The 26,440-nt window shown below is 40.8% G+C and overlaps 1 protein-coding gene across 1 annotated transcript in view; it reads right to left on the reverse strand.

Moving 5' to 3' along the window:
* Nucleotides 1-26,440, reverse strand: part of LOC133003504 (calsyntenin-2-like) — a 314,181-nt gene that overhangs the window by 45,856 nt on the left and 241,885 nt on the right. Inside the window, exons 9-10 of the mRNA XM_061073253.1 lie at nt 25,161-25,418; nt 23,738-23,859 (exon numbers count right to left, since the gene is read on the reverse strand). Of these exons, the coding sequence (XP_060929236.1) occupies nt 23,738-23,859; nt 25,161-25,418 (380 nt within the window). The remainder of the gene's footprint in view (nt 1-23,737; nt 23,860-25,160; nt 25,419-26,440) is intronic.

Raw genomic sequence — 26,440 nt, forward strand, 5'->3', positions numbered from 1 at the left:
TTCCCTATTGGGTTCATAGAGAGCAACAGAGTGGTTAGAGTGGAAAAAAGTACTGTGACATATTACAAATTTGGGGATTCATTGGTCTGGGATACGGACACATACAGCACCATGTAAACAGTATGCACTGTCCTGGGTTTGAACTGGTGGACACCACTCATCATGAGTAGGTAATTTCCATGTTATTGCTCCTCAGAAGCCTCATTTTCATCAGATGAACCATACGTGTAAACATGAATCCACGTAGCCTGCTGGGTAACTTTTAGTGGAATGTTTTGCTGACCTCCCTTAGTGCCTCAATGGATAGTTGACCTATGGGAATAAAGTAAAAACAGAGTTCATGCTGGACTGACAGCAGCCCATAGTGCATTTTTTCATGTTAAGTTTGCACATTTGAAGAAGCTTTGCAGGATTGTTACTGTTAAAGGTTTTTAATTTGAGTTGATGGAGAAAAAAAGATTTGTATGTACCTTGGAAAATCAGAGCACTTTGCTTCACAAACATAATGTAGCGATCGAGAACATTCAAAGAACATTTTGTTACCGCAGCTTACATTGATAACTTCAGATGATTGGGCTCCTGCCTGTTGCCAGGTTTTGAGCTTCATTACTGCATAAGTGCATGTCTGAAAGGTCACAATGTTCATCATGTTGTGAGTTCTCTGAGAACACCAGCTTTCCCAGCTCTGGCAGAAAAGCTTATCTTGTCCTTATTTTGTATTTTAAACAATGACACAGTTTTTACTCCAATTTTTGGACACCTGCATATGTGAATCCTAACTCAGGTTAAGTGTCTAGTGTGCTGTTGGCTTTAACACTTTCAAGTGGCCATTCATGAAGATTATTTCAAGTGCTGCTCCATTTGCTGGAAGTCTCCCCAATAGGCTTTTTTTTCAAAAGACAAGGCACGAAATCTCAAAACCTTTAGTGATATGACACATGAAATGACATAAGGGTAGAGTGGTCGTCCTCCAACCTGAAGGTCGGTGGTTCGATCCCCAGTCTGACCCATCTTCATGCCGAAGTGTCCTTGGGCAAGATGCTGAACCCTGAATGGCCCCCCATAGAATAACAAAGTGCTGCGAATAGATGCACTGTATGAATGTGTGTGTAAATGGGTGAATGTAAAACTGTACTGTAAAGCGCTTTGAGTGGTCAACAAGACTAGAAAAGCGCTATATAAATACAAAACCATTTAGCATAAGGAAATTTACTTATTATTACATTTGGTGATGAGGCGGGTTCATGTGAGGTGTGAGTGAGTTCACACAGTTGCAGCAGATATCTAATTACCCATAAATCAGGGCTGGGGACCCTCTGACCTTTGGGCCGTATATGGTCTGCCCTTTTTTCTTGATACATTTTAACTTTACAATTTTTTGTGAAACAAAATTGCATGAAAAAATATTTATTAATATGCCAATCATAAGTAACTTTAAATTATATAGACAGAAATCTAATTTAGTTCTTGTATGTGTATTTGTGGTACACAGTAACATTATACTAACTGTTATTATATCTTTTTGTCAAAGTTACACTATTCAACTGTATTATAATTGAAAAATCTGACAGATTTCAACCTTTTTTACAGGATTTTTTTTTTTTTTTTTAAGAGTGTGAACAATGTAATCCTGCCAACGGGATAAATCATAAATACAACAAAGCTACTTAAAGATTATTCGAATATTTTTCAGGTATACAAAATATCATAATAGACCAGCATGTTTTTTGAGTTTTTTAAGTGTCGGTTTGTGTCGAAGAACCATCGCGGAGTCAATTACTGATAAAGCCAAAGACAAAGAAAAACCCACTAAAGGACACTCCAGATTTTCTCTTAGCTGTTGTAAAACAAGCAAACAATCCAATCATTTTTGTGTTTGGGATCACAGCCCAGTTTGATACAAGAGAGCAATTACTGGAATTGCACAACTTACAAAGCTCAGAGGTGAGGATTTGATGGAGCTACTTGTTTTGGAGTAAACCAACTGTGAATATCATCATCATCATCATCATTACCCTTGCTTCCACTCTTTATGTCACACCAGCTAATTGTCTTCAAGTTTTAGTCAGTGTTGAAAAATTAGCAAGTTCACATCATAGTCATCATTACCAAAAATAAGCAGCTCCAGCCATCACATTAGAGAAGTTACAGTGTGATATATGTTTACTTCTTATGGCCAAGAAGAATGCATTAAAAACTAAAATGGCTCTTGAGAGAAAAAATTATTCCCTATTCTCAATGCTTGTCAAGGGCTCAGAAGATGTGTTATAAAAAGCAGTCAACTATCCATCAGAGGTGCTCCTAAATGGCACTTTTCCTTGGAAAATAGATTCAGTCGAAGTGTTCTGTGTCTGCATTAAGTTAAATTGACAGCCATAACGCCTCTCGCTCTCTTGGCTGAACTTCTTACACAACTGCTTTCCACCTCATTGTGGCCACTTTGACTTTCAGAGTATGTCAGTGTTTAACAGTGCCACAACAAAACAAATGCAGAAGAAAAAATCCCTGCTATGATTTAAAATTGATTTGTGCTCTTTGTTGTGATGAACCAAATTCATGTGCAAGACAGATGAGGACACGACTTTGTTCACTGCTGGATATGAGAAATAGTGAACGGGGAGCATCTTAAACAGAAAACACTGAAATATAAAATAGGGTATTGTATTATATAACTTTGTTTTTTGTCCAAGACAATTAACTAATAGCAGACATACATTCAGTTTGTGAGAATTAGTGTAACATTGTTAGTTTTAGGAATTATTATACCCAAATAATATTTTATATTCATTCTCAGGGTCCCCAAACTATTTTCAAAGAAAATAGATATTATTCAGGTAAAATAAATTTACTTCAACCAAGTTGGATACTCAGCTGCGCATCAGATCTCTTCAGCTGCACGACGAATTCTGTATCTTCAGCTGAGAGTTATCACAGTCTGCATCAGTATCTAGTGTTTGTGCACTGATACATATATTTTGAAACAGGCTGTAAACAGACACTGTCCTGGGCCTGCAGTATTTTTACATTTGATATGTGGACGTAGATGATATTGACTGAATGAAACAGTATGTGGCTGATAAAAAAAAAATGAAATAAGGTGTCTGTCCTCATAGTCTCTCCCTCTCTCTTACAATCTTCTCCTTTTATTCTCCACTCCGGACTGATAAAATATAAAAATGCAAATAAGCTGCAACATTTACTCCAAATTCGACTCAGCCAGACATCCTGTGATCTGAGTGTCACAGAAAATAGTTTGGAGCAGGGCCAGATAGAAGTGCACTAAAGTCTAGCACTGGCACAACGGCACTTTGTGTAGAGAGTGTGTGGAGGTTTTACTGGGGCCTTGAAGGTCGAGAGCCTGGGGGGAGTATACAGATTAATCACACCTTTAGGCTACATTTAGAGCAAAATCTTTCAGCATATTATATTATGGAATGAAATCCCCCAGCATATTATATTACCTTAGCTGTCTTGTATAAATCAATATGAACTAACTGCCTTGGTTAGGCTTTATTCAGCTTTTTTACTTATTGGCAGGGACATGAAGTGTACAATAAATAATAAGAATTACTTTTGATTTCTGTAGCAGACATCCCCTGTTTGAGTAAAGTAGTGCAGTGCCTGTTTAAAATGCAGCGTAGAGGCTAATTGGATGGACTTTGTTGATCAAGTCTAAACTTGCAGAATCACCTGTTACATAAACATACAAAATGTATCGAGGTACGAAGCTTCCCCTGGAGCTGGCGAGGGAAAATAAAAAAGATTAATTTGTAAATATGTAGGCTCTGGATTGAAAAATCTGGGTGCATGGTTTATAAACTGTGATTTACAGTCTGTGCCCCTGGATCCAATGTACACAAATGACTTGGTTAGTGAGTGTAAAGCAAAGCAAATACAATGTTACACAGTAAAAACTGGAAACATCAAATGCAGTACAAAATACAACATGGACTGGAGTTCCAACTTTCTTATTGGATGCTGTTGATGTCCTCTGTTACACATGAGATGACATTGACTTCTGTTCGTCCTGGGAGAGGGATCCTTCACATGTGACTCCTTTTCCCCCTGTTAAGATTTTTCTTTTTCAGTTTCTCCTTAGGAACAGAGGATGTTGCACCTTGTACAGATTGTTAAGCCCGATGAGGTAAACTGTGCTTTGTTAAAATGGGCTAACAAATAAAATTTGGATTTGTGGATTAGAGAGGTCAGAGGAGAATGGGGAGATTAGCTGGAGTTGACAGCAAGACGGTCGCTTAGGTTAACATCTTGACTATCAGCCATCAACAAGTGAGTACAGCCATGGCCAAAAGTTTTGAGAATGACACAAGTATTGGTTTTCACAAAGTGTGTTGCTTCAATGTTTTCAGATCTTTTTATCAGAAGTTACTATGGTATACTGAAGTATAATTACAAGTGTCAAAGGATTTTATTGACAATTACATTAAGTTTATGCAAGGAGTCAATATTTGCAGTGTTGACCCTTCTTTTTCAAGACCTCTGCAATTCACCTTGGTATGCTGTCAATTAACTTCTGGGCCACATCCTGACTGATGGCAGCTCATTCTTGCATAATCAATGCTTGGACTTTGTCAGATTTTGTGGGTTTTTGTTTGTCCACCCGCCTCTTGAAGATTGACCACAAATTCTCAATGGGATTAAGGTCTGGGGACTTTCTTAGCCATGGACCCAAAATTTTGATGTTTTTTTCCCCGAGCCACTTAGTTATCACTTTCGCTTGATGGCAAGGTGCTCCTTCATGCTGGAAAAGGCCTTGTTCCTCACCAAACTGTTCTTGGATGGTTGAGATAAGTGGCTCTCCGAGGATGTTTTGGTACCATTCTTTATTAATGGCTGTGTTCTTTGGCAAAATTGTTAGTGAGCCCACTCCCTTGGCTGAGAAGTAACCCCACACATTAATGTTCTCAGGTTGCTTTACTGTTGGCACTGCACAGGACTGATGGTAGCGCTCACCTTTTCTTCTCCAGACAAGCTTTTTTCCAGATGCCCTAAACCACATGTGTCAAACTCAAGGCCCGCGGGCCACATGTGGCCCGCATGATAAAATCTATTTACTATTAGAGCTGGCCCGCCGGCAGTGTTTTGCTGGTTCTCAATACAAAATAAGTATTGAGAATTCCTGAGGGTCAGTGAACACGTCGGGATGGGGCACGTGACAGTTCTAGACCAATGACAGGCTCTCATTGGCTGACGAGTGGGCGGGTCAATGGTGAATGACAGATCCCACAATGCACTGCCCGTGTGTCGACATGTCACTCACGGTCCGCGAACGCGCGCCTCACAGTATCACATATCACTTGTGACAACTTTCAACTATCCCGCTCCCCAAAAATGTCTAAACGAAAGGTGGCATTTGAAAACCGGAGCTTTCAAGACAGGTGGGAGGCAGAGTACGTTCGCAGATGTAAAGAGTGGATCCGGGAAAAGATGAAGGAGGGAAAAAGTGAGGAAAAAGTGAGTTGACAGCTTATCACTGCATCATACACCAGGAGTCGTTGTGTGGCAAAGCCTTGAAAATGAACATGTGATGAGCATCATAACATTAGCGGTTAACTTTATCAGAGCCAAAGGTTTAAATCACCGCCAGTTCAAGTCTTTTCTGGAGGAGTTAAGTACAGAATATGGTGACTTGCCCTATACACACAGGTCCGATGGCTGAACCAGGGAAAGGTGCTGGAAAGATTGTTCCAGTTGCGTGAGGAGATCTGTGAGTTTATTGAAAGGGAAAGGCACAACAGAGCTCCGAAATAAAACGTGTCTGTGTGACATCACGAGCCACCCGAATGCGCTCAACCTGCAGCTTCAGGGGGGGGGGGGGGGGGGGCGTGTCATCACTGACATGTACGCTACAGTGAAGGCTCTTAAAACCAAGCTGCGCCTGTGGGAGACGCAGATGCTGCAGGGAAACTTGTTTTTCTCTTGCTACTACAGGACATTTGATTTTTCTTTGAAGTCAATTATTTTTGGCTGTTGTTTGCCTGTAGAAATTGTTTTCATTGGAAATTACTCTGGAAATACTGCAGATAGAGCCAGAAAGCAATTAATGAAACTGATTTTATTACTTTTATATTTATTTATGTATTATTTATTATTTGTATTTCATTTATTTCATAATTAATGTTGTTTTATCGGCATACTCTATAGGCCTTGTTAGTTCCAGGTTCAATATGTGCACTAAGGTTCTTTCAATATGTTTTCAATAAACGTTGAACCCATGTGGCCCTCGACTTGAAGCAATTTTTTGATTTCGGCCCACTGCGTATTTGAGTTTGACACCCCTGCCCTAAACAATCGGTAAGGGGATTCATCAGAAAAAATGACTTTACCCCAGTCCTCAGCAGTCCAATCCCTGTACCTTTGACAGAATATCAGTCTGTCCCTGATGTTTTTCCTGAAGAGAAGTGTCTTCTTTGCTTCCCTTCTTGACACCAGGCCATCATCCAAAAGTCTTCGCCTCACTGTGCGTGCAGATGCACTCACACCTGCCTGCTGTCATTCCTGAGCAACCTCTGCACTAGTGGTACTCCGATCCTGCAGTTGAATCAACTTTAGGAGACGGTTCTGGCGCTTGCTGGACGTCCTCGGGCGCCCTGAAGCCTTTTTAACAATAATTGAACCTCTCTCCTTGAAGTTCTTGATGATCCAATAAATGATAAATTCAGGTGCAATCTACCTGGCAGCAATATCCTGGCCTCTGAAGTCCTTTTTGTGCAAAGCAATGATGACTGCACGTGTTTCCTTGCAGGTAACCATGGTTAACAGAGGAAGAATAATGATTTCAAGCATCACCCTCCTTTTAAAGCTTCCAGTCTGCTATTCTGTCTAAATCAGCATGACAAAGTGATCTCCAGACTTGTCCCCATCAACACTCTCCCCTGTGTTAACAAGAGAATCACTGACATGATGTCAGCTGGTCCTTTTGTGGCAGGGCTGAAATGCAGTGGAAATGGTTTTTTGGGGATTAAGTTCCTTTTCGTGGCAAAGAGGGACTTTGAAATTAATTGCAATTCATCTGATCACTCTTCATAACATTCTTGAGTATATGCAAATTGCCATTATAAAAACTGAGGCAGCAGACTTTGTGAAAATGTATATTTGTGTCATTCTCAAAACTTTTGGCCACGGCTGTACAAAGCAGCAGAGGACCACGTCCACTGTCAACCAAGAACATGATTCTGAGCTGCCTTGGGCACAGACTGAAACTGGACAGTTGAAGTCTGGTTTGAAGAGGCTGCAGATGGCAGAGGACGTTTCCAACCCGATTTGGTGCTGCTGCTGGTGGTGTAATGGTGTTGGTGGGGAATGTTAAATTGGCACAATTTGAGCCCATTAATTCCTACCAGTTATGATTTGAATGCCACAGCCCAAGTATTGTGGCTGCCCGTGTATCCATTGATGGACACAATTTGCACTCTTCTGTAAATCCTGCATTATAATGCAAAACGTCACAAAGCAAAAGTGACATGACTAGTTAAATGAACATGACAATGAGTTCAGTCAAATTCGGGCCTTCACAGCAAAAGATCTTTATGATGCAGTAAAACAAATGTATATACATTTTGAAATAAAATCATGTAGACATTGAGCTGAAACTCAAAGAAACGTTACACAACAACTTGTGGAGTCAATACAACAAAGAATTGAGTCTGTTTTAAGACAAAGAACGAACTATACCTATAACCTGTATTAGTACAGTGGAGTAGTCAATACTTGAGTAGCCTCAAGCATTGACTGTCTTCAAGTACAGTAAAATTTGTGACATATTCAGTAGTTATAGATATTTATACGATGGTGAAAGATCATTTTCACTGTCTATCTTTCAACCACGCACAGAGGAAATAGGCGAGGTTCTGCAACACACACAAGCAGTCAGTCACGCATCCAGTGCATCAGGCGCATGCACAGTTCCCACTACCAGCTCATTCTCTGTTTTAATCGAATCCCAGCATGACACACTCACATTGAGCCAATCACCTGTAAGCTTTTAAAGTTTAAACTTTTCTCTTGCTCTCTGTCTCATTCAGCTGTCAGTTTAGGACAGAGGTTAGTGAGTGACACACCTCCATCCCTGCCCCACCTCATCTCTGGATACACAGTCATCTGCCTTCAAACCATCCAATCGGAAGCCCTTCATGAAACGTCCCAATTTCTTGCTCGATTAATCATCACCACCACCAATGTCCCGGCTCGTAGGAGAAGTATCCTGCAAAACACCTCACTCATGGACTGCTTCCAAGATGTTCTACTTTGTGCTGGGATTGAAGCACCAAAGTTAATTTCTTGGTCCACAATAAATTTAATTTCATTATGCGTTTACAAAAAAATGTCCACTGTAAATAAAAGAAAAGCTTAATCTTTGACTGATGAGCTGAATTTGATTGAACAACCTTGATAAGTTCCAAAGGAAAGTTTGTGTTGTGTTGTGAGTTCGATGCTGAACACTGGCTGAAGGCAGTAACAAGTACAGGAATCGTAGTATATAAGGTAGAAGTTTTCCTTGTTGGGCCTGAAGTCATCATTAATGCATGCATGATGCTGGATTTTTTTGCTGCATCAGTCTGGCAGACACAGTGAGTTTCTGTCTCCTGGGCTACGGTATATCTGCCTTATGCTACTTTGAATACAGCAGTAGATATCACAACGGAGCAGAAGACTGTGGCATCAAGGTGCTGCTGATGTCTGTAACAGAGAGAGAGAGAGAGCAAGAGAACTAAAAGTAGAACATGGTCCCACAGGTTTAAACTGTCAGTACAAACCAAGCAGTGAGAAAGGTTGCCACAGACCTTTAGCAGAGCGGTGAGAGGAGACAGACTGGGGGGAAATATCGTGCCATCTCACCTACTGCCACACTACATCCATCACACGCCTCCTCTTGATTACCTAAACCCTGACATGTGCACTGCCGATACTCCTACACCATATTTACCAGCCCTCCACCAGGCTCCCCTTGTTCCACCGACATTCCATCTCTATCTCTACTTCACTACTCGCTTTCTTGTCCTTTTCTCTGACCACAGTTAAGGTCAGGGTGGGATGTGCACAATAAATCTTCAGCCTGGATTCTGACAGCCACACTCAATCCAGGAAGTGCTTTAGACTGTCCGAGGCAAGTGCTGCGCTGCAAATAAATGTTCCCTCTTAGAAAGTTTGGTGTAGGCAGAAAGTCCGGAGAGTAGGGTTCGGAGAATACAATTTGGCTGGAAAGCAGGACAAATCAGTGGAGAAAACACAAAGCAGGTATGAGGGTGAAAAGGGCAACAGTTCGATGGAGAGATTTGCGGGAAGAAGAGGGGATTCAGCAAAGCCATTTTCTCCAGATGAATATGATGAACGGCACAGAGCAGCCGCTTGAACCTTTTGCCTTTACAACAAAGTAATCCCTTTTTCTCAGATACCCAAACACAATAAGCTACAATCAAGTGTACAAACAGTACACGCAAAGAGCTATACAAGTAGCACGACTCACTGGATGTTTACAATTCTAATTTTGCACACATATCTATTGAACTATATATGCACTACAGATATACACACAGAGACACACACAGACACACACACACACCTGAATGCTGTCCAACCAGCAGACCATTTCCCCATCCAAAATTACTACATGTAGACTTGGACTTGAGTCAGACTACAAACAAAAACTAGAATGGTGCTCCGCCAAGGCCCAGTGGTTCCCCTTAATTCATTCAAAGTGCATCAGATTTCAAACTCATATATCAGCCCACTACCTGTGCCAGTTTTTTTTCTCATCAAGATCCATAAATTATTCTCTGGGAAATCAGTAACAATGTCATAAAACTCTCTATCCTGCAGCGTTAAGGCAAGAGATAAAAAGAAATCCACGGCAAAATGTGATGGGATCTGACCTATCAACGCTACCTTCCACACATCCTTTTTGTGGTAGTGCATTAGTGGTTATTGCGTTATCTTGCTCACAGAAGAAACAAACATACAAACCAACCAAGAAACAAATACAACATCAGCAGACAATTGTATGACACCACAGGAGCAGTATGGAGGCATTTTAGCTTTTTTTCTGTTGTTTTACTTCATCTGAAGATTGATTTGCATTTGGCTGTTTATTCCTGAAACCTCAAAAGTGTTTGTGGACTCAAACACTTCACCCTCTCCTCCATCGGCATAGTGGTGAATAGATAATGAGTGAGTGGGTGAACTATCCCTTTTGACTTGACATAAACCTGTCACTGTTAATGAAGTAGCTTGGTTTTACCTTTGGTAGATGGAGACTTTATTGGTCTTATCAAGAATGGCATTGAGACTTGTTGACATTGTCCTTAAGCTCTCAAGTCTTGAACTTGTCACTAAGGGCATCATACTTGGCTTGAATTGGTCTCAGATGACTTGAGACTTTACTTGAACTTGTCATTAAAGTGTCGGACTTAAACCTGTTACAAATGACTTCAGACTCAAATTTGTCACTGATGAGGTCAGAGTTAAATTGTCTTGTCACAAATGGCTTGAGATATGATCTGACATGTAGGACTTGAGGCCTGACTTCAACCACAAAGAATTAGAGCGACAAATTATTCGAGGCTCAAAATCCTGATTTCAGTTCTTCTCAAATCATAAGACACTAAAAATGGTCACAATGATCTTGGAAAATTAAGACAGAAATAACTTAAAACTTACTAGATCTGAATTTGACCTTTCCTCAAATTATTTAAATACAAAGAATTCAACCATGTGCAGTGTACCACACATTAAGATCCACTATCACTTACACAAAGGGATACCAAATACCACTGATACACCATATATTGTATATAGAGACAGACGACATTTCTTCACTTCTTCCTGTTGTACAAAAAATTAGCTAAAATATAAATAGTTACAGGTACAGCTACCTTGTTTATTATTGTCAGTTGGAGTCTGTGCAGTACTGATTGTGGCGTGGACAACCCATCATGAGTGAGTCTCAGCTGTCAATCATGACGATATAGCAAACTGTAAATTCATTTTAATTAAACTAAAAAATTGCTCGGAAAATCAACACTTGAACAAACACCAATGTGATTAACAACTACCTTAAATGACAGGAACCATCTTTAAGAGAACAAAACTTTAACGTGTGTTTGGGTTTTTCTGTCCCATCCACCGACATGGAGAAGGCAGGGTTTATGACTTATACAGAATCCAGCCACTAGAGGGTGATTCAGATGATTATGCTTCCCTTTTAGGAGCTGTCAGGTCTTCCACCTTTAGAAACAATCCATTTGACAGAGACACACACACACTGAGGGAGAGACATTCACAGTCAGGCGACGTAATAAAAGCCATTGGTCCTCCACCCTGTTATTTACTGGCCTCTCCAGCATGATTTCCACCTATCTAAGATCTATAGCATTTCCCACTCTCATAAAGTGGAGGTAATGTTGTCAAGGAAGGGTGGGGTGTGGAGGAAATAAAAATGATGGAAAACTGCATGCAATGTGCTTTTCAAAAATCTAGTTGTAATAAAGGCTGATTTCAATCGAGAGGCAGAGGTTGAGAGATTATAAAATAATGTCAGTGAATGAGTAATATTCTGAAATGGCTGCAACGGCAAAACCTGCCAGCTAGGGCCAAGCTTATTAAATGATCATTTCATTATTATTCAAATCTAGCACAGATTGTTTTTGAGTGATATGAGAGTGATTATTTATTGTGTATTTCTGTCTCTTTCAGCCGTTCCTCCTCAATCTGTTATATTCTGGCATGTGTCGGTCTCGTCGGAAGCCATCTCTGTCAGCTATCCCTTTGTTTCCTTCACGTCCATCTTTTCTTTCCTCACCTATTTTACTCTTTCGATATCTGTCCCCTAGAGTGTTTCTTCCTTTCACTTATCTTTCCTGTCCCATTTTCCCAATCTCTTACTTCCTCTGTCCTCTTTCTCCATCCTTTGTTCTTCACAGTTATTGATCCCCGTTGTCAATAAGCTCCTTCCACCTGAATACAAAAAAGGCTATTTGCATGACTGCCAATCAATATAAAAAATCTAGGGATGGTTTCTTCGCTTTTCACAACAAATCCAGTGTGGTGAGTGTTTGTGGTGTGAGCAGCAGAGAAAGGCCGGTCTCCCTGATGAAAACAGAAGAACTGCACGCTCCACTTGGTGCAATTCTACAGGTACAGGCTGGCAAGGGCGCTCATGTATGAAGGCCAATATAAGCTTGCCCCCAGCACTTGAGGAGCAGCTGGACAGTGGTCACAGTATTTGTGGCTGAAGCTGTGAGATCCTCGCCCTGAGCTGAGTAAACAGAGAGAGCTTAGTCCTGACGCAGTGCGAGATTATAATTCACAAGACACACACGTGAGCTGTGCCCCAAATTCAGGGCCGCATCCTTCGGCGGCTGCATTTGGAGGCCGTTTGCGTCACAGCGGCGTGACTGGACTGTCCCAATTTAAAGGCTCCTTCAAATGCGGCCGACAAATGTTGGTAAACGAAGGCTCCATCTGATGGATCCTTCATGGCCAAACATATCCCATGATTCATTGCGCCTCATTTAAAAACCGTCAGCAAACGTCAGGATAATTAAATGGCAGCAAACGTCAGGATAATTAAATGATAGCACTAAACAGGTAAAGAGACACATGTTAAAAAGATCATGTTCAACTTTTTTAATCAACCGAAGAACAGTTTCTTCTGTAGCTTTGTTGCTAAGTGACGGTTGTACAAGCTGGTGACGCAATAGGTAGACCAGGCTGTGTCATTTCGGTTTGGCTCACGCGATGTTCACCGTTGGAGGATACAGCGATAGACCGGGTCCTCCACAGAATCCGGCCGCTAAATTGAGGCACAACAATGGACACACCTAAAAAACAAGCAGGTTGAATCAAATTACGTCCATCTGTGTGTGCGTGAATGTGTGTATGTGGTCATCCAGTTCGTTGGTGCTCGTCGGTGCAGCAGAGCTCTAAATTTAGCGAGCTCTTTAGTGAGAGTCATCTATCATTCAACAGAAACCCTCCCATGAGGACGGAGACTATGTATGTGTGTGTGTGTGTGTGTGTGTGTGTGTGTGTGTGTGTGTGTGTGTGCGTGTGTGTGTGTGTGTGCGTTTCAGAGAGAGTGTCAAAGTATATACTCAGATAAGGTAAGAAACAGAGACCTGCTAAATATTTCTAACTAATACTAAACCTTACCCTGCTGGACACAACTACAGGATTTGTGGAAAATCTGGACATATAAAATATATTTTATATGTAAAATATATTTTATATGTCCAGATAACAGGAGGAAAGGATTAAAAAAAAACTCTCTCTGTTCTTTATCGACTAGGAAACTACTGTTATTTAATGTTTGAGGACTAAGAGGATGAAGACAAAACAGATTACGCAGTGTGGACTTGTGGCAAATTGCTCAGATAAATGGTTGAGATAAAAAAATGTGTAACACCATGCTGTTTATTTCACTCATCTGCGTAATACTTTGAATATGGAACAAAAAAAATTGTACCTCCCTCATTTGCACATTCATTTAGAGCGAAATGAGAGACAGCTGCATGTGCTATTATCTGAGCTCGTAATAGCAGGTCTGGCCCTGAGAGGAGGCCAATGCATGTGTGTGTGTGTGTGTGTGTGAGGGAATGCCACGAGCCTTCCCCATTTCACTACCATTATCTCCTTCCACTCTTAGACAGATGTTGCGCTGATTCTTGCAAACAACACTTTTTCTTTTTGCTACTTCATAACAAATCAGCATAATTTCATAAGCTTGCAGGTAGAGCGGTCCCTAAACATCCCATAGTTTACTAACAAGGACTTTCTGATGACAGCAGACTGCTGCAGCACACAAGCAATTTGAACCTGCCAGATGCTCAGCGTTGGGAGTGTGCTCAGGAGATATTTTGTTTGAAAATATGCCTGGACCAGTTTGAAGGCGACTGTGGGAGGAGATAATTCAAAGAGGGTGGCAAAAAAAAAAGGAAAAACACGTACCTCCATCAATCCATCTCTATTGTCATAACTGAGAGTAGGTTTTGCCATTGTTGATGTGTACAATGGATGTGAGTGCACTCTCTCTGTTAGCTTTTACACCCACACATGAAAATGGGAGAGGGAGCATACAAAACCGTTTTGAAAGGTTCTTTGACAGGACAGTGCTGAGGTCCATGATCAACATCATTCACATTTCAACTCATGCAGTTGTTTGACTAGAAAAGATGAAAACTCACTGGGACTATTTGGACTTCAGCCTTTCTTTGTTAGATTTAGTTTTTTAGCTTGATTTTTAGCAGCCCCTTATCAAAAAAATCTCATCAACATGTAAATTGTAAATGTTATAGAACTATTACAGTGTATAATTTTATCATTTATATTACAGAGTTGGATTTACTTTCATTTAATCATAGTCACAATTCATTATACAGTAGGGGGGAAGACAAGGTTATTATGAAATTCATGACCAATTGTTATTTAGTTAATGGATCGCTGTGGATGAAGATATGCCGCCGTGAGGATGGAGAGAAAATGTCTGTATAAGTAGGGCATCCTTTTACCAGCTGTGAACAGCGTGAGAACGACTAAAGCTATGTCTGGGCAGGTAATCGGCAGTGGTCAGATATCAGAATAAGATGTATCCATGCACTAGTATCCCAGTTACTTTTTAAGATTTGGTTTGTCAAAACAAAGATAAGGGCTTAATGAAATCAGGATACATGCTCAAACCCACAACGGATACTGACGTCTCCATCCCTAAGCCACGCTGTACTAGCGTAGCTTCAGAAGTTGGACTATTATCCATGGATGGATAATGGCAGAATTACCCAGATCTCACTAAGGTTTTTCTAACTGGCATTGATAAACTAAATATAAGTACAGACCAGTCTATGAAAACATTCAGGTATACTGTAGCTGCCTTAACTCCATTTAGAGCAAACAGGCCAAACCTGTCATGTGTGTCACGCTGCATGGACAGTCACTGATTAAATTTCCTATTTCCTACTGCTGTCCACTGTGAAATCAGAAAAGACCCCCCCAAGTGTTTGCTTGATTGCTTCTCTGAAGTGAAGTGTTTTCTGTGGGGTATAGCCGAAGGTAATGATGTCACTTCCACATTCAATTTAGACTCCTGGTGGAAACATCATTTAGATCTCAATTATCCCAGTCGTTTTTTCTCATTCTTTTCACAGCTGAAAGGCTTGAGGTGACTTTCTCATTGATTTTCTCCTCTTGCCAATGTGCCGCCGCCCTCTCAGATGAGGACACAAAGCAGACTTTGTTCTAACTGTACACTAAACATTTTCATTCATCTCTGTGTGTGAGACGCTTTATGAAAGCAATGTAAGCACTGAGGCAATGAAACACTGGCATATAATATTTGCCAGCCTCATAACAATATCATATCTTTTTATAACCCCTGCTAACTGACCAGCATTTCATGAACCACTTAACAGTGGATGATTATGTGCAACTTGACAATCAAATGATTAATCAATGTAAATAATTGTTTAAGGGCAGAGCTTGGGTCACACCATATTGTAAAGGTCAACTTACTGAGATAAATTAGACGTCATCTGAGTGTTGCAAGGGAAAAGGGCTAATACTATACTTCCTATAATTACTTAATTTAAAAATAAAGGTAATTTTTTTTGATCTGTCAACCAGGGTGTTATTTTTACTATACACGTGGTAAGACCCAAGCTTAGAGGGACATCCTGAAGAAAAATACAACAATAATGTGTTTATCACTGTAGAATGTCGCATGTTTCTTGAGATGTGAAGCAACCCTCTGAGTTGGGGAATGTATGTTGGCTTTTTGTCTTCCCAGGTCAAATGTTGCTGCAGTACTCCAGACTCCAGCTCCCCTTAGCAGTGATGGGAACATGACACCCTAATGCTCTATTCCATTGACATTATCCAAACTTCTGGACAGTATAACTTTCCTTTGCTTATCCTAATTTCTGCTTCTACTCTCTGCCTTTACTCTCTCATCACTATGCTCTGTTTTAGAAAAAATCACCATCTAAGACTAGAGGGTCGTGTGGAGGCTGGTGTCACAACAATTAAACAGCTGCTTTATTGTTTCTGCATTTATGTGGGTCTGCCCTGGTGCTCCTCATAAATTGGATATATAGACAACATGACTACTCCCCAAAAGTGAAAACAAAACGTCTCAACCTGGTGGCTGGCTGCATTGTAGGTCATTAGCCCCGCCTCCACCATGTTAGAGGATGGAACATGGACTACACAAAAAAAATCTAAGTCAATGTCAAATAAATGAAGATGGTTTGTAAGATTTTTCAGTGGTTCTTATAACACTGATGTTTGTTCAAGTGCTGATCTTCTCAGGTTTGGTTTTAATTGGTTATTTGATCATATAAAAACGAGTTGACGATTGGTTGAGCTTGTGTATCAGCAGGACCTTGGTTCCTATGGCTCCATTCAAATGCAGAAGATGGCAGCGTTTGTATCAGGGATATCTTGGCTTAATGTCTGGATAGTGGGAGGAAGCGGAGAGGTGTCCATCAATACATACAGTGTATGGTGCAACTACCATAGGGTGTCACTCAAAATGTCGCTACTGTTCTCTGTTCTGTAAAAAATATTCTACAGTGTCTTGGTTCCCACTTAATTCTTTACTTAGGAACCTTCTGGAGTAAAACCTACGGTTTCCTGCAGCTTGCGTGTGTGTCGTTCTCTCAGCTGGTGACCTTTCCTGGACACCTGAATGGGCCAGAGGTTATTTTTACCTGATCCCATTTTCTGCATAGCTCCCTACACACAAAGGGGCTCATTCATTCAATACTGGCTCCTGCAAAAGCATATTCAAGATTGGCAGTCCAATTCTTTGATATGCTTGAAGTCTGCGTTTAAAGAATGTGAAACCATGTTCGATACAAGCTCAATAAAAGCCTCGGGCCGTTTCTCTCGACAAGGAACACAGTGCAGATAGTAAAGCTTACAAATACTGAATCCCACTGAACACAAAAGGCCTTTACACAAAAATCTAAGCTGCCTCAAACTACTGTGTCTGTTAATAACAGATATGTAGTACACTGTTTTTTTTTTCAGCAGGTAAAAGTAATAACTGTAGGCATCTTTGTCCTTGTTCCAGTCATTATAGAGCGGCTTGTAAAGGCTGATTAAATATATGAGGAATTCATTATCACTTCTGTGATAAACCAATGTAGGGAGAAGAGGAGATTGTTCTGTGGATGAGTTTTCTTGGTTGGAGATAGTCAGAAGTTAATTTTGTTTAAAAGTAGCAGATGAGTAGGAAGTGGTGACAAGGCGAGGGAAGATAGCGACTTAATGAAAGTTTCCTTTCATGCCCCAGGGTTTCTCAGACAATTATCAACGAGAGGCAGGAAGATGAGAAAGAGAGTTTAAAAAAAGAGGAGATTTAAACAGTGCTCAGGAAGGAAGCGTTGTGCCCGTCCCGAAGATGTGCAAGCAGCACACACTGCAGTCGTCTTTATACATGTTTATCACCCAAAGTTAATTGAAATCAATTAAGACAAGGATACGGATTACCTTATCACCTGTGTCTGTTCATTAACCACCAAGAGTCGTCAAAGATCCAATGTGCTCAATGTGGTAAAGCAGGAAACCACCCTAAATGTGTAATGTTTTCATTAAAGCAAAAATCAATTTTATGACAAATTTAAATAATCGCAAACAAACACGCTCACAGAGAAGGAAACAAATCTCCTCTGCTTGGCCGTTAAACTGGATTGAAAAATGTTATGGCTTATGCATTTTGTATTTGGAGGATTTTATAATATATCTAAACATTTATGTTAAATTCTACAAGAAAGTACTGAGTTTCTCAAGTTCCCCAAAGCCATTTCTCAGACCAACCTAAAAAACAAGCTCTCTAAACTTTTTTCTAATTTGCACATTAATTAAATCTTTCAATTAACAAGGGATCTCTTAAACAAGTTCTAGTCTGTGGTCTCTATCCAACTCCTTTAATAAGCAGGGTTTTTCTACAAATTAACACTGTGCCTAAACAGATTTGTGCATTGCCTAAACCAAAATGCAAACCTCTGCCAACAGTCACCTTAAATTTAATCCAGTCACACCAAATTGCAGAATCCCGGAGGGGGATATCCCATAGATAGATATTTTTCATCAAGATCCATGAATTAAAAGGCCCATATTTTACACCTTTCTGGGATTTAATTTGATGTATTGGTACCCCTAAGATGATATATCAGTGGTATAATGTCGAAAAATCTACAGGGAGCGGGGGGTGGTGGGTTTGAGGCTGGACTGGTACCGGCTTGGTGGGGCTGAGAGACGAGTGAAAACCCATATGACTCATACTTGGGAGAAAGTACGAAACGAGACGTTTCGATAACATATTTCTTAGAATGGACTGAGTGAAAAAGTCCGCGGAGTGACTGTTTTCATATTTTGAGGGTCCCTACTAGGTCATCACGGATACTTAAATCCCAGAAAATGTATTTTACACAATATGGAACCTTTAATACTTCAGTAAAATCAGTAAAAATCTCACAATGAAGTGATAAGACACTGCTGGATGGGCCCATATGTCCAAATCAACACAAATCAGTTTAAATGTCTCATCTTTCCACCAAATTTCGTGGAAATCGGTGTTGTAGTTTTTGTGAGGGCATTTTGACGTTGTGAGGACATTTTGTCTGGTCCTCACATTCAATGTGCTGTTTGAGGGTTTTAGGATTACGGTTAGAATTAGAATTGGTTAACGTTAGAATGGGGGGCTAGGGAATGCATTATGTCAATGAGTGTCCTTACAACTATAGAGTGACGTGCATGTGTGAGTGTGTGTGTGTGTGCGCTGTAGGCGAACTGCTCCTCTCTCTCCCCAGCGGCCTGATAGCCTGTACACCAGCCATCCATCAACTCATCAGCCCAGCAGCACTCAAACCCTGCTTCTTCACCCACTCTTCACCGGATTGTTGCTTCTGCCAGTTAAGTGCTCTTGGCCACCTGTAGTAAACCTGTGCCTCAGGATCATCCACCTGCGGCCCCGCCCGACTCTCTGCCTGCCTCTCGCACTGCTCAACCCACCACTTCAAAAAACCTTCTCCTCACCAGCCTCCAACTCCCATCCAGCCCCTGCTTTGCCTGCCTGCTCCTCTGCCGTCATCCTGTCCCTAGTAGTCATTAGCTGGGCATACTGGGGAACGTTTATGTCCATCTCCCAGTAAATAATAATTAATAAATAAAAAATAAAAATAAATATAAAAATAAATATAAAAACAATCAGGAACCAGCCAAGGCATGGTACAAATTGGTATTGTATATTTGAAAGTGTAGAAAAGGAAAATAAGGGGGAATCAGTTTGAATTCTCAAGCAAGTGATAACCATCAGTATTGTTGTTTATAATTTACAGGTAATGTTTCAGATACTGGATCATCAGCCAGTAATGACTACCAGGGGGCAGAGCTACAGCACAGTGTTGTTAAATATAGTTTCCATGCAATTCTGTTGTGCAGGTTTGGGTATTCTTCGATTGACATGTAAAGCAAAAGGAAAAAAGGGTTGTAATTGGTGCTCTGTTGGTGTCAGGTGTGACTTTGGGGCAAGTGGTTTACATGTCTCAAGGTTCCGGAAGGATTTTGTTTAGGGCACCAGAGGTTATAACTGGCTCTGGGTCAGCCTCGAACAATCAGTAGGTCAGTGGACCGTCAGAAAATCCATAAAATTTTTGCCAGCACTATCTGTCTCTTCACTTGCTCGCTAATGCATGTTTACAATACAGACTGATGTAAAGTAAGTAAATGGAGCCACATCTGCATGTACATTTACTGATGTCCAGTTAAAAATAAAACATTGATTAGCAGCCAAACACTCTCAGATGCTAAGTGTCCACTCACTTTATGCCTTGTTTTCAGGTATTATTTTGAGTATTAAGGATATTTGTTTCACTTTGTCTGCGTGTACTTTGAAAAACAACAACCTTGAACCTAAAGAAAGACATCAATTTGGAAGCTGTTACTTTAAAAAATAAATGATCAACATACTGAATGGACAAGACGAAAAAATATTATCTTTACGATCTCCATAAATCTGAAATGACCGAGAGATGAACTGGGAAATTGAATTGCAACTCCTGAAAATGATGTGATGCTATCAGCCAGAGAGAAGATGAATCACTGCGCTTGAGTTGTTAAAAACTAGAAAAGCACCTTCACCACTTTCAATCTGTAGCAGGGAGCACATTGAACTGAGTTTCATTTTGATTTTAATAAAGATAGCAATTGTTAGCTGCAGTTCAAAGAAAACGCATGCTTCCTGAATGATTTGTATACTGCTCTGTGTGAATGATGATTAGTTGTGTAGCTTATAGTGAATGTGAATGTTTTTAGTTTATGTATGTTTTTGCTACATTTCCTATAGATATAGAAAAAAAACACAAATCATACGTGTTAAATCTAACCAGTAGTCAATCTTTTCTTTTGTTGCAAATAACGACCACGCACACACACACACACACACACACACACACACAGAGCAGTGATCCGTCTGATCATATCAGCCCTGGGTGCTGTAGCTGGATGTCCAGGCTCAGCTGTGTGTCTCTCCCCCAAATCAAATGTCATTGCTGAGTGAGAGGTCCTGTGAGTCAAGATGACCTGTCTGACTTTAAGACAGGAACCTTGATCAACAGACAGCTGCTGCCTTACACTTACACACACACTTACACACACACACACACACACATCCACAAGGTTGTGCAGCTATCCTTATTAGGACTTTACATTATCCCAACCTTAACCATTATGCTACCTCTCCCATTTCCTGTCCACTGTCCTATCGCCAAAATAAAGGTGACTATGTCAACAAAATAGCATCAGAAGTTACTGTTTGCCTCATTAGGGCAGAGCTTTGGCCTTCATGAAGTCTACTGGTGCTGAATAGGTCAGTGTTTAGATGGGAAAGAAGTAGCCAAAGATATTACACACACACACACACACACACACGTTGTGGAGCTTGAGCAAGCACATTTTTGTATCTGCTATGTCTGTTTGTTAAAAATTGCATTTCCTCCAAAGATATGAAGATACAATGAGGACAGACTGTGTTTTGTAGATCTGTATGAAAATCAGTTAATTAAAGATGAAATCAGAATCGTCCAAACTGATGGCAAAATGGCATATTTTAAGTGGTGTTCCAGTTTGGGGTATTTTTTTTTAAACATTTCCAGTTTTGCTCTACTTAAAGCAAGATTTCAACACCAAAAAAGCTTCATCATTGCTGCGATCATTTTGGATGTGACAGTGTTTTTATCTCTCGATAGCTTTGATTCTTCAGTGAAATCTTGATGTGTCAGGCAGTGAAATACTGGAGAAGAGAGAGAATAAAACAACACCGGCTGTAACAAAAATCCTAACTGGAACGTCTTCACACCCATGGTCAGTATTTATTGAGAAGTCATTAAAAACTTTATGGTAATTAACTAGACTAGTTGGAGGTCTCTCCAAACTAATTGGGGTTAATTAAAGGTTAAGTCTTTTTGGTTTGAAGGAGGGTTTTTAATGCAGCCATTTGCTAAATAGAAACATATAAACATTAGTGTGTGCACACACAAACAGACAAAACCATTGGTATGTGCAATTATTTTTATGAGTCTGATAAACAACCAGTTAGCAAAGTGATTGGTTGTTCTCGCTTCCTGAAAAACCTTGGCAAAACTAAAATTGAACCCAAGGTCTAACCAGGAGTCTTTAAGTATAAGTGTAAGACACAGACTAACAGATTAAACTGAGAAAAAAACTCCCCGTGGATATTTAATACAGGCTGTGAGTAGGGTTGCAAAGGGGTGGAAAGTTTCTGGTAAATTTCCAGAAACTTTCCGGAAACTTTCCATGGGATGTTTAGCTCGGGAATTTTGGGAATTTTGAAAAAAAAAAAAAATACGCAAATTAAACGCTGAGCAATAAAAACATCATTCAAAACTCTACTTTTAAAGATGTATGGAATGCAGCACACACTGCAGTTGATTTTCAACCCTCCACTGTGCATTCTTCCATCACATGCACAGATAATTCCCAGCATCCTGCACACTACAGCAGGGCTGTTGAGGCCTGCTGTAGTGTGCAGGACTAGTCAGGTAAGTTTCGATGATATTACTGGGGAAAATATATTAGCATGCTGATTGAGGATTGTTCATCTGTTCATCTAGCCTATTTCCATACGTTTATCCATCAATTGTAAAATATGTTTACAGAAGATTCCAATTGTTTGGCCAACTATTTATTAGAGATGAGCCGGATACTCGGCTGAAACGAGTATCCGGTACGGATAAAGCACTTTTGCCGAGTACGATTATTATACGAGTAATCGGAGTCATTATCTGTGCTCGGACTGAATGAAAATCCTCACACAGCGTCACAGCGCTCCCCTTCACACACGGCTCTGCTCACTCACTCACAGAACAGCTCTCTGTCTCTCAGTCACTCAGGTTCACTGCGCATCGGGACTGTTCCATAGGCTCAGTCAAGGAAGCAGAAATGATTCGTTCATTTCCCGACTGGGTCTTCGGGTACGAGTCTTTGGAAAATTTTTCACGAGACCTGCATTGGCTCAGTAGCGGAGCGCTGCAGATGTAGCGAGGGACGTTCGCTGTCTCCCGGAGAAGTGAACGCTTTGTGTTTTTAGTATGGAAAGACGTGAATTGTATTTGTTCACGGGTCATGGTGACTGGTTTTGTTGTTTTAACTTTACATTTACACTTACTTTACAGTAAAGTAAACCTCTATTAAATACAGTACAACATGACAGTTTGTATGGTTTGAAATTGTCATTTATTATCACACTGGCATTTAATTATCACAACAAACAATTACACTGCACTAAACTTTAAGTGTTAATGTAAGGTGAAAATAGCAAGGCCAGTCTGTGTGACTTGTGAACGAATGTGGATCGCGTCTTTCTGTGCTGGGGACACAGAGTGTTCGTTTCTCCGGGAGACAGTGAACGTCCCTCGCATCTCACTCATACACACACACACACACACACACACACACACACACACACACACACACACACACACACACACACACCTGGTGTGGAAATAAATTTAAAAAAAATAAAAAAATCATAAAAAAATTTCAAAGTTAAAAAAGAAAGTTATGTTGAACCAGCCCACTGCCGGGTTAAATCACACCCACTTCCGGGTTAGGCCCCGCCCACTCCGAGTACGGATACGGATACGGATAATTCATATGGTTAACAGATACAGATACAGATACAGATAATGCTGTACTCGCTCATCCCTACTATTTATATCTCTGGCATTGCATTAGCATTTTTTTACAAACTTTTTTCTCATCTTATTCTACAGAACAATGCCACGTGCACTATCTCATGTGTGGAGGCATTTCACCTCATCCAATGTAGAAGGAAAGGCTGTGTACATTTGCAAATACTGTGCAAAGACCTATGTTAAGAATGACACAACGATGCAGAAGCATATAGTCAAGTGCCCAAAGTTTCCTCAGGGCTCAAATCAGCCTATGACAAAACAAAATGTTTATATTTATGTCTGTATATGAAAAGGTAAATACAGTTAGCATAAATTACCCACAACATTTCCAGTTTATTCCCGTTTATTCCCGTTAATTCCCGTATATTCCCGTTTATTCCCGTTAATTCCCGTATATTCCCGTTAATTCCCATGGAAAGTTTCCAACTTTGAATATTTCCGGAATTTTGCAACCCTAAATGTGAGGTCACTCAGTTTTCCTCTTTGCCTGTTTCCTTACAACATCAGCCTACCTGCTCCAGCTTCCAGTGGAACTCAGCCGGTCTGAACGTGTCCACCTGAGTGAAGTCTCTCCTCAGCAGAAACACCAGGCGGCAGTTGTGGACGTACAGTGAGTAGTGATGTCGGTTCATCTCTGTGGGAGGCAGAAAGAGAGAGAGAGGGAGAGAGAGAGAAAAAAGAGAGAGAGAGAGAGAGAGAGAGAGAGAGAGAGAGAGTGAGAGAGAGAGAGGAGCTGGCATCAGGGACCAAATCACCACACCTACGCACTGTCAGGTAAAGCCAGGCTGACATCTGGCTTTGTGAAATGTAGAAAAGTGGGGCAGCAGGATTATTTCCAAGGGGGTCAACTTTCAGACAGTTGTTTCCCACCATTTTAAAAACAAACTCATTGCTTTGGGTAAGCCTCCTGGGATGTAACTGACTTTGTTTTACTGGAACATTAACGAGCCCTAGACTTTATCTACTCTATGTATCATGTTAACAATAGGCCTTAACCTGAAATAAGATCAAGATTCTTTGAATGGTCATTTTTATGTAAGTAAAAGAAAAAACCCAGGGCAAATAGAAAAAGAGATAACTGTGGAACACAGTTATTAAAATAATTGCAATAACCTGTTGAATACATCTCTTCTCATTTAACTGTTCTGATAGCGTGTACAAGAATGAGAGGCTTGCACGGAATCAGTTAGTCCACACAATTGATTTTCGACTGTTTTTTGTTGTTAATCAATCTGATGGAATCACATGCAAATCAGAAACACATCAAATCAGAAGCAAAATCTGGATGGACTCTTGTTCATGTGTCTTGTCCAGAAAATGCATTGAAAAGCCTCAAACAAAAAATGTAAAGGTGCATTTCTCAATACTTTACATCCCTTCTACTTGGCTACAGCTTTATCTTAAAAAATGCATCAAACATAACATAATATATAGTTGGTTTAAAAAATATGGATTTGTCTCAGGATGGTTTTGCTTCCTAGTGACCTCCCTTTTCATGACAAAACAACTTAGTATGTCTGGCTTACTTAATGATAGCTCAAGAGAAAATCCAATAGGTCAAGCCAAAAGTAAGCCTCCTCTACTGAACTACTTCTGACAGTATAATGCACTTCTAGACTGTATATTTTGAACAGGTCCTTCAGTTCAAATATGATATTTCCCCCCATATTAATTTAGTTAACTAGTTATTCTCTAGTAGGGATCCACTGAGTATTAGTCAAAGTGGCCATCTTAGTCCTAATGAAGAAACACATCAGCCAGTGCAAAAGTGTATCTTACTACTGCGTTCTTACATGGCATCCATAGAACCAGAGTATAGGCGTCAACAGGCGATGGCTACACAGAGCTGGGATCAATTAATTGTTGGATGTAGCCTTGGGATTTGTTGAGAGGAAAGTCAATGTGCGTGTCAATTCCTGTCAGGCTCACACTCACCAGTCTTGTCCGAGTTACAGAGTAGTGTCTCCTTCTCAGCTCTGAGTCCAGGACTGGGCCCGTGCTTCATCCACGTCGCTACGGTGAACTGGTCAGTCAGATTCTGAGGTACCACCCAGTCTGGGATATTTGCTGCTTGACGACCATCAAATCTGAAGATCAAGTCGCTGTCCCTCCCACTGTCAGTCACCAGGGACGCCGTCCAGTTGGTGGCAGCACTCGGGGCAGGGAGAAGGTCAGTGCTGCCCGAGGAGGCCCCTGAGGTCACAAACACAAGGTTCGACAGGAGCATTGTCAATAACAATCAGTGCAGATAGGCAGTGTATATTGGCCTAACCTTGGCTATGATTACTTATGAGTAAGGCAGATGGCGGGGCTTAATATGTAATCAATGGGCCGAGATGGATAGAGGATGTGGGTATTGATTCATGGCAAATGAAACTGACTTTCAAAAGGAAAGAGATGAGTCATCATTCACAAATTCCAAACAAACTGTAGCGCTTACACATGCCTCTACGATGACAGCGAGGACTTGGTGACTGGGCAGGATGGTAAAACAAAATACATCAGACCAATTTACTAAACATGCTGTTCCGAGAACAAATGTCTGTATGCAACATGTCTCCATTGTTCAGGCAAACAACTGCAACCCAAAATGTGTCGATTTCTGCTAATAACACAACATTAGCACATTAGTTAATGTTTTCCTTCATCCTTAAAGCTCTTTTTCTCTACCTCTTACTCATGCCACTGTGACTCCAGTAATTATATTCCCTCAGTAAATAAATACGCATCGACTTCTCCGAGAAGCATCCGCAGCCTTTTCTTTGCCCGATGTCTTTGTACATTATCTCAAATTGATTGTGCTTTCAAAAAGCAATTACAATTTATTCTATTCGCTATCAGATAATGATTATGAGGTACCTGAAAATGACTCTTTAGTGGTAAACCATGCATGGACTGGGAGCCAGGGGAGACAGGGAGGGGATGTTATGCATTCAGATGAGTTGGAATGGGGCTTGTGAAGGCCGTTAGTCAAAGATGATGACTCCAGCCCCCCTGCTGGCGGTGCGGCGTGGGCGGGGAGCGGGTAGGCTCGGCTGCTTTGTTGGTGCTCTGGGCACCGACACGGCACCTCGGCTGCTCATCAGTCACCAAGGAGAAAGCGCGGCTGCATCTGGGGAGGCTAATGCCCTCGCTCTGTCACATCATTAGTGACACAGCTTTAAGTTGCCATTCTGGCGCCTTCATTTTGCGCAGGGGTTTACCAGGGACACAAG

The sequence above is a fragment of the Limanda limanda genome, chromosome 6, assembly GCF_963576545.1.
Source record: "Limanda limanda chromosome 6, fLimLim1.1, whole genome shotgun sequence".
Classification (NCBI taxonomy): Eukaryota; Metazoa; Chordata; class Actinopteri; order Pleuronectiformes; family Pleuronectidae; genus Limanda; species Limanda limanda.